The sequence below is a fragment of the Tachysurus fulvidraco genome, chromosome 15 (genome assembly GCF_022655615.1).
Source record: "Tachysurus fulvidraco isolate hzauxx_2018 chromosome 15, HZAU_PFXX_2.0, whole genome shotgun sequence".
NCBI classification, from domain to species: domain Eukaryota; kingdom Metazoa; phylum Chordata; class Actinopteri; order Siluriformes; family Bagridae; genus Tachysurus; species Tachysurus fulvidraco.
In genome coordinates, this window is record NC_062532.1 from 1,281,355 (window position 1) to 1,293,769 (window position 12,415).

At 37.2% G+C, this 12,415-nt stretch overlaps 1 protein-coding gene across 3 annotated transcripts in view; it reads left to right on the forward strand.

The window, feature by feature from the left end:
• The window catches only part of LOC113637505 (transcription factor COE3), a 93,522-nt gene extending 84,984 nt beyond the window's left edge, over positions 1-8,538 (forward strand). For 2 of the 3 annotated variants that reach the window (XM_047800457.1, XM_027138196.2), the window contains exons 12-16: positions 284-349; positions 465-639; positions 4,396-4,581; positions 6,531-6,620; positions 7,554-8,538. In XM_047800457.1, coding sequence (XP_047656413.1) covers positions 284-349; positions 465-639; positions 4,396-4,581; positions 6,531-6,620; positions 7,554-7,585 — 549 coding nt within the window. In that variant the 3' untranslated portion in view covers positions 7,586-8,538. The remainder of the gene's footprint in view (positions 1-283; positions 350-464; positions 640-4,395; positions 4,582-6,530; positions 6,621-7,553) is intronic. The other variant, XM_027138197.2, reaches the window with a different exon arrangement.
• Positions 8,539-12,415: the final 3,877 nt, after the last annotated feature.

The following is a 12,415-nucleotide window of genomic DNA, read 5'->3' on the forward strand; positions in this document are numbered from 1 at the left end:
CTTTAACGTTGATGATTTAAACGAGTACGAATTAAAAAAAATAAAATAAAATAAAAATATATTTATTATTTATTTTTTAAAGAAAAGTCACAGAAAGTTTGGGGCATCAGACAGGAGAGTTAAACTCAATCTCATTCTCATCAGACAGGAGAGTTAATCTCAAAATGCAAATACGACTCATTCATATCACACTGGAGGAGAATGTTTAGCTAAAACATTGTGTGTGTGTGTGTGTGTGTGTGTGTGTGTGTGTGTGTGTGTGTGTGTGTGTGTGTGTGTGCAGGAGGTGCTGTTAAAGAGAGCAGCAGACCTGGTGGAAGCTCTTTATGGAATGCCTCATAATAATCAGGTATGTATGGTGTATTCGTCTTCTTCTTGTATAGAGGGTGCCAATAGTTTTGCAACTGACAGTATGCTCTCTCTCTCTCTCTCTCTCTCTCTCTCTCTCTCTCTCTCTCTCTAAGGAGATCATCCTAAAGCGGGCGGCCGATCTCACCGAGGCTCTGTACAGCGTGCCACGCAGCCATAACCAGCTGCCCTCTCTGACCGGCTCGAGTGCACACTCGGGCATGATGGGAGTGAACTCCTTTAGCAGCCAGCTCGCCGTCAACATCTCTGAGGCCACGCAGGCCGACCAGGGTGAGTGTGTGTGTGTGTGTGTGTGTGTGTGTGTGTGTGTGTGTTTATTTGGACTGAGAAGCTCTATAATCAATGTGTCAGCACTACAAAGGCCACAGAGACTCAAAACTCCAGTGTGAGTCTGCAACTGTGTAAATACTGTATACATTTGTTCGTTGTTTTTTTTTTTAACAGTTGTACGGATTGTGAGCTACTACAATTCTGTTACACAACTAATTAAATAAAGTTAGTTTATTCATTTATTTGGAGCATAATTCGAGTCTAAGTATCTCAGAATGAGCCGTTACTATAGAAACGATAACCTATTAAATTAAGCGAGCGCATCGTTACGAACCAGCTAGCAATGAACTGACTAAACACATTGGACCAACATAACCATGAGTTTATTATTTTATTTGTGAAAGTAAAGTAAAAGTCCTGTCAGCCGTTTTTTTTTTTTTTCAAAATGCTGACTTTGTGACGTTTATTTGCATAACCAAATATTGGTATGTATCTATTTATTTGTAGAGAGAGATAATGTAGTGTGATGAATGAGTATTGGGATGAGGGTTGGAGAAAGAGAGAGAGAGAGAGAGAGAGAGAGAGAGAGAGAGAGAGAGAGAGAGAGAGAGAGAGAGAGAGAGAGATTAAGTGACATTGTTTTGACATGCCTGTCACACATAGGCTTCAGAGCTGCCACTCATCATAAGCGTCTCTCGTGAAACGTGCATGGAACTGTTTGTGTGTATCGTGTATGTAGATGTCTGTGTGTGTGTGTGTGAGTGAGAGAGAGAGAGAGAGAGAGAGAGAGAGAGAGAGAGAGAGAGAGAGAGAGAGAGAGAGAGAGAGAGAGAGAGAGAGACAAGTTTGCTGTTAATAAGTGGAAATATGCCGAAGATGTGTGAATAAAAAAATCACAGTGTTTACACACTGTGTCTGACAACCTTCTCTTTGCCCCCACATATCTATTCGTGCTGCATTTAGTTGCTTGTGGGTAAAAAAAATTCCCTAAGCATACTAGATAGCTTTTGGTACTGCTGGGACTTTTAACATATCCCGTAAAGGAAATTGCCGAAGAACCTAAACGGATAAACGTTAGTGTAACAGTGCTTAAGGCTGGAGTTGCTGAGGTTAAGGTTAAGTTACTGAGAGTAAGAGGTACTGAGCTTAAGCTTTGGGTTCCAGATGCTACGATTTAGGTTCCAAAGCTTAACGTCTGATTAGGTTCCAAAGATGAAGATTTGAGTTCAAGAGTCTGATCAGGTTCCAGAGGTTACAAGCTATCAGGTTCCAGAGGATATATCTGATCAGGTTCCAGAGGATAATGTCTATTAGGGTTCCAGAGGACAAATCTGATCAGGTTCCAGAGGAAAGTATTCGGGTTCCAAAGGTTAACATCAGATTTGTTTCCAGAGGTTAAGTCTGATCAGGCTCCAGATTAAGCTATGTGTTCCAGACTTTAATGTCTAATCAGATTCCAGGGGTTAAGATTTGGGTTCCAGAGGTTAATGTCTGATCAAGTTCCAAAGGTTAATGTTTGTTTGGGTTCCAGAGGTTATGGACTGCTTGGGCTCCAAAGGTTCGATCTGATCAGGTTCCAGAGGTTACGATTTGGGTTCCAAAGATTGAGGTCTGGTCATGTTCCAGAGGTTAGGATATAGGGATTGATTGTGTGTGTGTGTGTGTGTGTGTGTGTGTGTGTGTGTGTGTGTGTGTGTGTGTGTGTGTGTGTGTGTGTGTGTGTGTGTGTGATTTTTTCCATCCATTTATGGGAACTTGTTCACACATAAGTGTCCTGGGGACTGTAGTCGTTGTCTGGACAACAATCCTGCTTCCCCTAAGGATGATGCAGTGACACTTATATAGGACAATGTAATTATTACCTCATTTTTAATTAGTCCCATGCGATACAAATTTGTGAAAGAAACATACAAGATTTTAAGGACATTTTGTCCCCATAACTATATAATGCAAGGAAGTGTGTGTAAGAGAAGGCAATTGTTTCAATATCCGAACAGAGGAGCCATGGTTCTCTTCATTTACCAGCTCTGTCTCACACTGACAGGAAGAGAGAGATGAACAGATCATTCCGTTTATGATAGAGGAGGAGAGAGGAGATGGAGGGAGACAGAAAAAAACACTCATTCCCTTGATGCTTCTCTCTCTCTCTCTCTCTCTCTCTCTCTCTCTCTCTCTCTCTCTCTCATTCTCTCTTGTTGCTCATCCTTCTCTCTGCTCATCTGCTTTCCTCATTCAGACAGGAAAGAACACCTACAGAACCCCATGAGGTCATGGGAAAAGAGCATAAAGGCACCCAAACACACACACACACACACACACACACACACACACACACACACACACACACACACACACACACACACACACACACACACACAAGGGCTCTTACTGTATAATTTGTACTGTATTTGTTACAGTTCTATAGGCTGATTTAAACAGTTGGTTCTGTTTCGTCTGCCATTTCCTCTTCTTTTGTTTTCTTACTACTTCTTTTGTTTTCTTAAACCCTATACTAAGCCATTGATCTTTTGAACATGTTAAAAAGAACTAAAATGTAGATTTATTTTCTCAAGTGTTATGCTAGTCTTATAACCAGTTTGTACCAGCTATGGTACCTTTCATCCCTAGACAAGGTCAGTCAATTTGAGATGTTGCAAACAACCAAACATTTTTGATCAAAGCTCTCAAGTAACATTTAAAAGCATAACACTATCAAATGTTCATTGGTTAATACATGTACTACATTATACATCTCCAGTGAGATAGCAGCCTTTAAGATTCTGAAGCCTGTGGCAAGATAAAAAGATTCTATCAACAGGCTAAGAATTTTGCAGGTACTGTATCGGTCTGCGAAATTTTCTTATATTATGACAAAATCTAATCAAAATTCAGGATTCGAAATCAATGTTTCTGATACTATTTAATCATTTTATGATGATTTAGGCAGTGCAAAACTAGTAGCTGTAATAGGTTCCCTGATATGTTTTGCACAATCATAGAACTAAGGAACTGAAGTTCTCATAACCATATTGGCCGATCTTGGGGTAAAATTTGGCCACACTATTATTTTAAAGATATTGCTTCATCTCTAAAGCATTATTTAATTATCTCCACATCTCAAGAATGAAGTAACGCATGATGACATTCATGTTTTTCACTTTACTTCTTGTCCTGTGTGCAAGCATCCATGCTATGACCTCTGAGAAGGTGTGTGTGGACGTCAAGGTGCCATGTTCTCATATGCTGTCATTGTATAAGAATGAAGTAGATCGGATTACTGAACACACATGAGATAGTCCAGCTCCACCTGTCAGTATTCAGGATTTGGACAATGTGAAGACTCTGCAAGCTTGGATTTAGTTTGAGCTCATGCATCTGTGTGTGTGTGTGTGTCTTGGCGCTCTGTTTCTTCTTGACACTCGGCCAGCAGGCCAGCACTCCATCAGTGGCCTTCCTGCTGAGAAATTCAGCAGAACATGAGGAGAGAGAGAGAGCGCGAGAAAGAGACAGAGACAGAGAGAATGGGAAACACATGTTAGGAGGATAAGTGGAAGGGCAACACTGACACTCTTTTTCATTCTCTCTTTTTTCCCCTCTCCCCTGACACACACATCCGAACGGTGTGTCCTGGTTAGGCCTACATGTCCTCAGTGCATACATTCGGCTATCATGGCTTATAAAAATGTACTATATCAACATACTTAGTTCTAAAAACAAAGTCTGTTCTAAACCTGCTGCCTGTGTCCCATGCTGTAGGTTATTCACGTAACTCCAACAGCGTGTCTCCTCGTGGATACGTGCCGAGCTCCACGCCTCAGCAGTCCAACTACAACACCATCACCTCCACCATGAACGGCTACGGAGCCGCCGGCATGACCAACCTCGGCGTACCTGGTTCACCCAGCTTCCTTAATGGATCCACTGCCAACTCACCCTACGCAAGTGAGTAAACATGACTCTAGCATTATAAAGGAACAACAAAGCAACAATAACAGCATATTGATAGCAGTATTTCTGTAGAATACCTGTTCTTGTGTTGTTGTAGTCTACCTGTACAACAACAAAGATTCCCTAGATCAATAGCAGCATGGCTATACAGTTGATTTACAGCTGTAGCTGACAGATTCTAGATTCTAGAGTCTAGACCTATATTTATTGTACAAGTACAGGTACAGGTATAGTATCCTGGTTGAGGTGCTTATCTAGTGCTCTTAAGCAAATGTTACAGGTTTTGGTACACCATTTGCACAAGTGGTGCTACAGGTAGCTTTTCTTATTCTACCTGTCCAGGTGTTGCCATAGTTGTCTGGTAGTTTTCCTATACATGTGCTTCTATAACCTAGACTCCTGGTAAAATCTACTTGGGATGGGTTTTAGTGTGGTCTACCAGAGCAGGATGTCTTGTCCACTTGTACAGGTGTTTTCAGTACCTTACTTGTTGTCGATCTGAATGAGTGTTTCTGTATTCTTCCTACCTTCATTTCTGTAGTCTATCTGAGTCAGTGCTGTAGTATTTTACCTGTATAAGTGTTTCTTTAGTCTACCAGTACAATGGTTGTTGTAGTCTGTCTGCGCAAGTGGTGTTGTTTATTTGAATGGTTGTTTTCAGTAAACAGGTGTTTAAGTATTTTTCCTATATCAACATGTCTATAGTCTACCTGAGTAGGTGCTGCCTGTATTTTGCCTGTACGGGTGTTCAGGTGTGGTTTGATAATTAGTCTGGACACTTTGGTCTGTATCTGATATCTGATTGGATTTGATGCCCAAAGGTTGGGTGCCTCTACACGGAGGCTACACTATCTAATGTTTAGCTGGTTGCTAGATCGGGAAGAGACAGATTCGGCTTCTCGCCATCGCTATTTACTGCCACTCATTCTCATCTTCCTCCCATCGTCATCCTCACTAACCGTTTAACATGCCTCTCATGCGGCTTGCTGTCTACCCTGAACCTTTACCTGCCAGCGTTGATTCTTCTTTCACATTGCTTTATAATTTAGTCCTTTATACGTCAGTTGCATGAAATTCAAACAACATGCTTCTACTTAGGCACGTCGGAATGGGCCGTATGCGTAATACGCCCTCTTGGGTAATGGAGCTGTGCATTTAAGTACTGAAGTTGTTGTAACTCAGTTCATATATTCCGTCCACAGTACTCGTGTTTCATTTGATTGGCATTTGGCTGGCAGACACGGTGGCGAGCAAAGCGACAGGGTTTTATTTCATTTGCTTTTAGCGCATAGGACCTGGCTGAGAAAATAGATTTAGCATTTCAAGGAGGAATGAGCTTTCAGCTAATCTGTATTCTGAAACGCGATCATGCATCGTGGGTAGATTCACCAGGTAGTTTTTTTTTTTTGTTATAAGAAAATGAGAATGCATGTTCGGTGTCATGCTTTTCCTTTTTCCTTTTCTTCTCTGTGTGACTGTGTTGAAAGACAAGCTGTTTTTTTTTTCATGAATGCTGAGTTAAATGTGAGCTATTTTTTAAGAATTGTATGTGATGCTCTTTAAAACGATGTAACTTTTGAATTATGTGAGTTATGGATCAACTTTGCCATTCCGGTAGCATCCTCTCGCATCCCCATCCTCCTGCTCCCTTCCAGTCGTACCTTTGCACTTCATCCGAGCCCTAATAACCAGCATGAGCGTCCTCCCGATCACCTACTCACTCATCCCTTCACCTGTGTGTGTGTTTGTGTGCGTGTGGACACCTGCATGTGTGTCCGTTTGAGTTACAATCCCTTCCCCTCTTCATCGTTCATCATCATCATTATCATCATCCTCATCCTCTTTTTATTTTTGCATTTTCCTTTTTGCATCCATCACTTCTTCTTTCTACCCCTCCATTACTTCATCTTCCTCATTCTCTCCTCTTCATATGATCTCTGCAGTCAAACAGAAGAGCGCCTTCGCCCCCGTCGTGCGGCCTCAGACCTCCCCGCCCCCCACCTGCACCAGCACCAATGGGAGCAGTCTACAGGGTGAGCAACCCCACCCCTCTCCTGCCTCTCAGCCAATGAGAACGATCCTAGAACACCTAGGCTCATATCGTCCTTATCGACAAAAATGAATCAAAACCAGAAAAAATACACCGTACAGAAATATTCAAGGTCAAAGTTGATCCATAACTACGAGATTCATTTCCTGATCTGTCACTTTCGCAGGGATTGATGTTTATGTATTTAAAAAAAAAAAACGACAAAATTTTACACTGAATTTTCTCCAAATTTTCAAGGTTAATGTTGATCCATAACCATATTTTTCCCAAAACTCTTATTGTGATAAGTTTCATTTTATATGATTTTTATTATATTATCCACAGAATTGATAGACGAAAGTTGATAAATTGATAGACAAAAAAAAATTGGCCAATTAAAATTTTCAGTCATAATCTATCTATAATCTCTTATTCTAATTGTAAACTTTGGGTTTAAACATATAGAAATGTTTGTAATTGTATAAAATGTAAAACCATTTTTTTATATTTATTCTTTTAAAAAGAATGCAATGAAATACCGTACTGTTGTTTGTTTAAACAATACCTTTACAATTTGTTCTAGGTTCCAAAACAACATAATTAATTAAAATACAAACATGTTTTTTTATACTTTCAATAAGTTAATATTGATATTATATAATTTGTTTTGAGAACTAAAATGTAAAGTTGAGAATGTGATTTTTTTTTTTTAAATTGCATTTCCCATAATAATGTAATAACGTGTCAATCAATGTTTGGATGACAAAAATGTACAATTTTATACATGATCTCACCTCAACCAATTATATATTAGTATTTACAAGTACAGAATTTACTGAAATTACAAAAATACTAATTTTTCAAATACGATTAATCAAAAATGACTAATCGAAAGTGTGTTGCTAGTCGCTGATTGTGTTTGTGTCTTGTTTTGCAGCCATGGCTGGTCTCATCGTCCCTCCCATGTGAAGCAGGAAGAGAGTTTTTTGGCTCACTGATGAATATAAAATTTCAAGATTCTCAAGAACTCACCGACTCAAAGTCATCTTAGTAAATATCCTCACAACTTCATCATCATCATCCTCATCAAATGGAGGAATTTTTCTTTCTTTTTTTTTTCTTTTCTTTTTTTTTTTTTTTTAATCACGGAAATCTTTTCCACAACCTGGACAAAGTGCATTAAAAAAAAGATAAAGACTAACAAAAATTTTTTGTTTATGTCTTCTGTCGGATCGACTCCCTATCGATCGGCATCTTCTGGGACCCGATTTGTAAAGAAACGGCAGCCAAAGCCACGAATGCGAAGGCAGCTAGATTGGAGATGATTTCAGAGCAAACTGAACCGCTTGGAAAAGTGCAGCTGTGACACTCGGCTCGACTCCAGACTTTTTTTTATTTGCATGCGGAGCGATCTTGGTTAATTTTAGTTCATATTCGTGAACTTCATCGGGTAATGATGGAGCGAGCCAAGTGAAAAAAGGGAATACGCATACTAAAAAAAGGAAAAGGTAAAAATCCAGGGTGAGAAACGAGGAAAGCTGCAAGTGCTAACTTCTTCCCACTTCTTATGCTAACACGAACCGATTGAAATTGTTTCATCGGCTCGTACGAAGTCTTGCCAACGTCGGTTTCTACATGTTCATTTTCTACCATTGAAATAAATGTCATTTCAAGAACGATGTTACTAACCTGATACAGATGCACAAAGTTCAGAGTCTTTGTTCTTTGTTTTTTTTTTTTTTTCTTTTTAGAATGCTGAGTCGATCGATGAGTGTGTAGGTACGTTAGAGTCGCAGGTGTGTGGATCGCTAGAGTTAAACCAGGAATGCTTTCTGCAACTTTATTCACATTTAGGTACCAGACATTAATGTTGAACTTCTTGTGGAATTCTTTTGTATGTATTTATAAAAAAAAACAAAGTATGTTTGAGATTTGAGATTTCTTTGGTGACTTAGGCCTGAATTATAGTATCACATATCTCTTGATGTCTTAAAAACTTTTAGATCTTGTAAAAAAAAAAGTGTGAAAAGTCAAACTTTTCTTTTTTTTTCCTTTGTAAAAACTAAACAAAACAAACAAAAAAAAAACCTAGAAAAATTCCATATCAGGTCACCTGTTTTTTTTTTTTTTTTGGTTAAAAAAAAAACAAACGAACAAAAAAAAAACTCTTTACCACTTCTGTAAAGGAAAAAAGAACACTTTTTAATTTGTATATTTCACTTTTTCTTTTTGTAAACAGCATATCTGTTCATGTTCTCGTTCATTGCCTTCTCTGTCCTGCGAGTTCTTGTGACAAAAATGTGTATGTTCATCATTCTTTCTAACTGCACTGCTTTCGTTGGGGAAACTGACCAGAGCGATTTATATTAGTAACAAACAAAGTTAGACACACAAAAAAAAAAGCAAACAAACAAAACGCAGGTTCCACAAATATGCACCAGTGTATTGGAGTAATTTTGTTTCTTAGATAAAATTTCTAAAATGTTTCCATGCGAAATTTTTTAAGGTCAGAGTGATGAGTTGGGTTTTTAGGAACAGCATCAGTGTAGAGTTGATTAAAATCAAGCCTAGAAGTTAAGCCCATTTAAATATAATACTTGGTTAAAAAGGTTCAGAGAAATTGACAATTGGGCAGCAAAATTTTCATTTAGGTGCAAAATGCGAAGTATGTAAAAAAAAAAACAGTTTTAAAATCGAACTTTCAGAATCATTGCACAAAAGCAGCGGTAATCGCGTAAGCAAAAATCGTTTAATGCAAAATAACTTGAGATTCTGAGTGGAAGTCGTACGGTTTCGAAATCCCTTCAGATTATTTTGTTGATTTTTTTCTAATTTGGTTGCATAAAGCGTTTCTTCGGTAGAGTAAAGATCAAATCTCATTGGGGGCAAATGGAGACTCGGAGGTGGTTACGGCATGGTGGATATTTTTGTTTTAACTTTTGGGTCCACCCAGGAATTAGCATATCGTGGCCACACAAAGGATCTTGTGGTCTTGAACGATATTGTAGCTACAGAAAACAGAAATGTAAAAAGTGGTAATTAATCTTTACGCTAAATAATTCGAAATTCAGTAGGATCTTGTAGCTACTCGTGGCTATAAAAAATAACCACCATGTTGTTACCCAGCACATTAGTGATATTTTATATGATTTACTCAGCAGATGGAAGTTTAAAGGAACAACAGAAACACTGTATTTTTGTCGATCGTCCAACCTAGGAAAGAAGCAGCGTATGAAAATTTTCTCAACAGCGTGCCATTAAAACTGTCATTAGACATTATGATAAGATAAAGGACAAACTAGATAGACATCTAAAATGGGCCATAGGAATGAAATAAGAGAAAAAAATATCTAGAGCTTTTTTGTCTATTATGTAAACATCGTATGCTATGTAAGGAATAAAACACCATCTTTACCTCTGACACAAAAGAAGCCCACGGAATTCCGACCAATCAGAACTCATGATTCAACAAGGCCGTGATGGAAAATCTCGAGTTCACAAGTTGATGACACGTTGTTGTCCATCTGTACCTGTTTCAGTGTTTGTTTAGCGTTCACATACAACTACAACTAGCTAAATAGAGCAACGTCCAAATGAAGCTAGAAAAAAAAACTAACGTTTGGAATATTGCAAATGGTTTGGATTTTAACGCCTTTATTTAGGAAATTGATTTCAGTAGGTGAAACTTTAAGTAAGAATTTTGGCTGCTATGTTCCAATTTACAATTTAACCATTACTATCATTTTAAGCTAGCCTCAAATTCTAAACTAAAACATATGCCAATAAAGATTTGCGACTATAAAAAAAAAGTCAAATTCTGTAAAATATCCGTTTTAATCAACAACACAAGATTTTCATTGGAAATAGTATAATCTTTAATTGATTTAGAATATAATTCATCTCGATAGTAAGATTGAGTGTAAATTAATGCTAAAAAGTCCGCAGCTGCTGCCATAGAGACAAACATTGTTTGTGTCGCTTGTTCTTCAGCATGTCCGCTAAAATCCGTAACTTGTCCTCCGACTCGGAGTTCAGGAACTGACATCAAATCCAATTGGCAGCTCGTAGCATACTTAAAATCTAGAACATCTACGATAAAGTAAAATAAAAATACGTCAGACATCACCGGTAGCTAACAAAAGACAAACTTTGAGTCACGTGTGGTTTTTTCCTCACGCTTGTTAGCTAGGGGGGAAAAAAACAATCATTTCAAGGTACGATTTTCTTGACGTTACAAGATCACCCACTGAGATCAATATTAATAAAAAAAGAAAACATTTTTAATAAAGTTATTTATTTTACCGTATTTTTCAGATTCTATCGAAGGTTTTATCCGTATGCCGTCGTCTCCGAGGCCGAATTGAAACGGTGCAGGTATAAATAAATATATGTACAGGTCAGTTTTAGATGTAAAATCATATTAAACAAAATAAGATTAGGGTGAGTTGATGAGTGAGTACATGAAATATATCTTTTAAAAGAAATGTACTGATTTGCCTCAACGAGAAGAACTTTACTGTTGGAATCGAGTCATGAGTATTTATGTTCTGTTCGTGTGAAAAAGACTTGTCACACATTGAGCCATGGTACAAACACAACACACACACACACACACACCAAACACAATACACACTTCCTGTCTATCCTGTCATCGTGTTGCGTTTTCGGGTGTAAGAACGCCGGGTTCGACTTTTCTTTTCCTTTTTATTTGCCGATGTTGCAAAGGGTAGAGGTCCTGCTTTCTGATCTTTGTGAAATATTGAAATTATATTGAAAGTATATCAAAAGCACAATGTTTAATTAATGTCTTTAGAACCGAGGAGAACCCTTTCGTCTCTTCTCACACATAAATGTGCTGTACATAAATGCATGTTTTTTTTTCTTTATTTCTTTTTTTCTTTCTTTCTGTGATTCCGTGGTTTTTTTGTACAGAAACAGACTAATAAAGATTACATTTGGCTTGAACAAAAAATAAAAAATAAAAAACACTGTCGTTCAAAACGGATGCTTTAATGACGACGATGAGACGGTTTATTTTTACAGCAACGGTTATCTTGGCCGTTAAAATCAAATTAGCGGAGATATTAAGAAAAAAAAACATTAAAATGCAACAGAAGGAAAAATAATAAGGCAATAAAAAAATCAAATAACTAATTAACCGCAAATTGCAAATTAAATGCCATTGTGACAAAAAAAAGCTGAGAGAAAAGACATTAGGTCTAAAAAAACCCCCCTGCAAATTAATTTAATAGTCATTTATTTATTTATTTAGTTATTTATTTATTTATTTATTTATTTATTGGGTATTCCAGGTTGTGCTGCTATAGTACCTAAAAAAGACATGAAAAATATTGAACACGATAAGACAAACAAACAAACAAGCAGGATAAATAAAAGTAAAATGTGTTATTTAAGTTACTTTTATTTTTAATCATATTTTTAAGACCTAACATGTTTTTATTAGAAAATTCCAGACCTGCCTGGCTTATTAAGTTAAAAGACTTAAAATTCTTTTTTTTTTTAAATTAAGAAAAAAAAAACATTAAAAACAAGAAACAACAGATTGAATGCAATTTAGAATCATTCAAGTCCTGTTTTTGTTTTTAAATACACTGTTGGTGTAGTAACTAACAGTTAAAAAGAAATATAATATAATAATCATTAAAAATTCAATTCATTAAATTTAGTCATTTGTATTTTTTTAATAATACAATTATAATAAAAAAGACAAAAATACAAATATAAATAAAACATTTAATAAGGAAACAGCCCTTTTTCCTTACACACACACACACACAC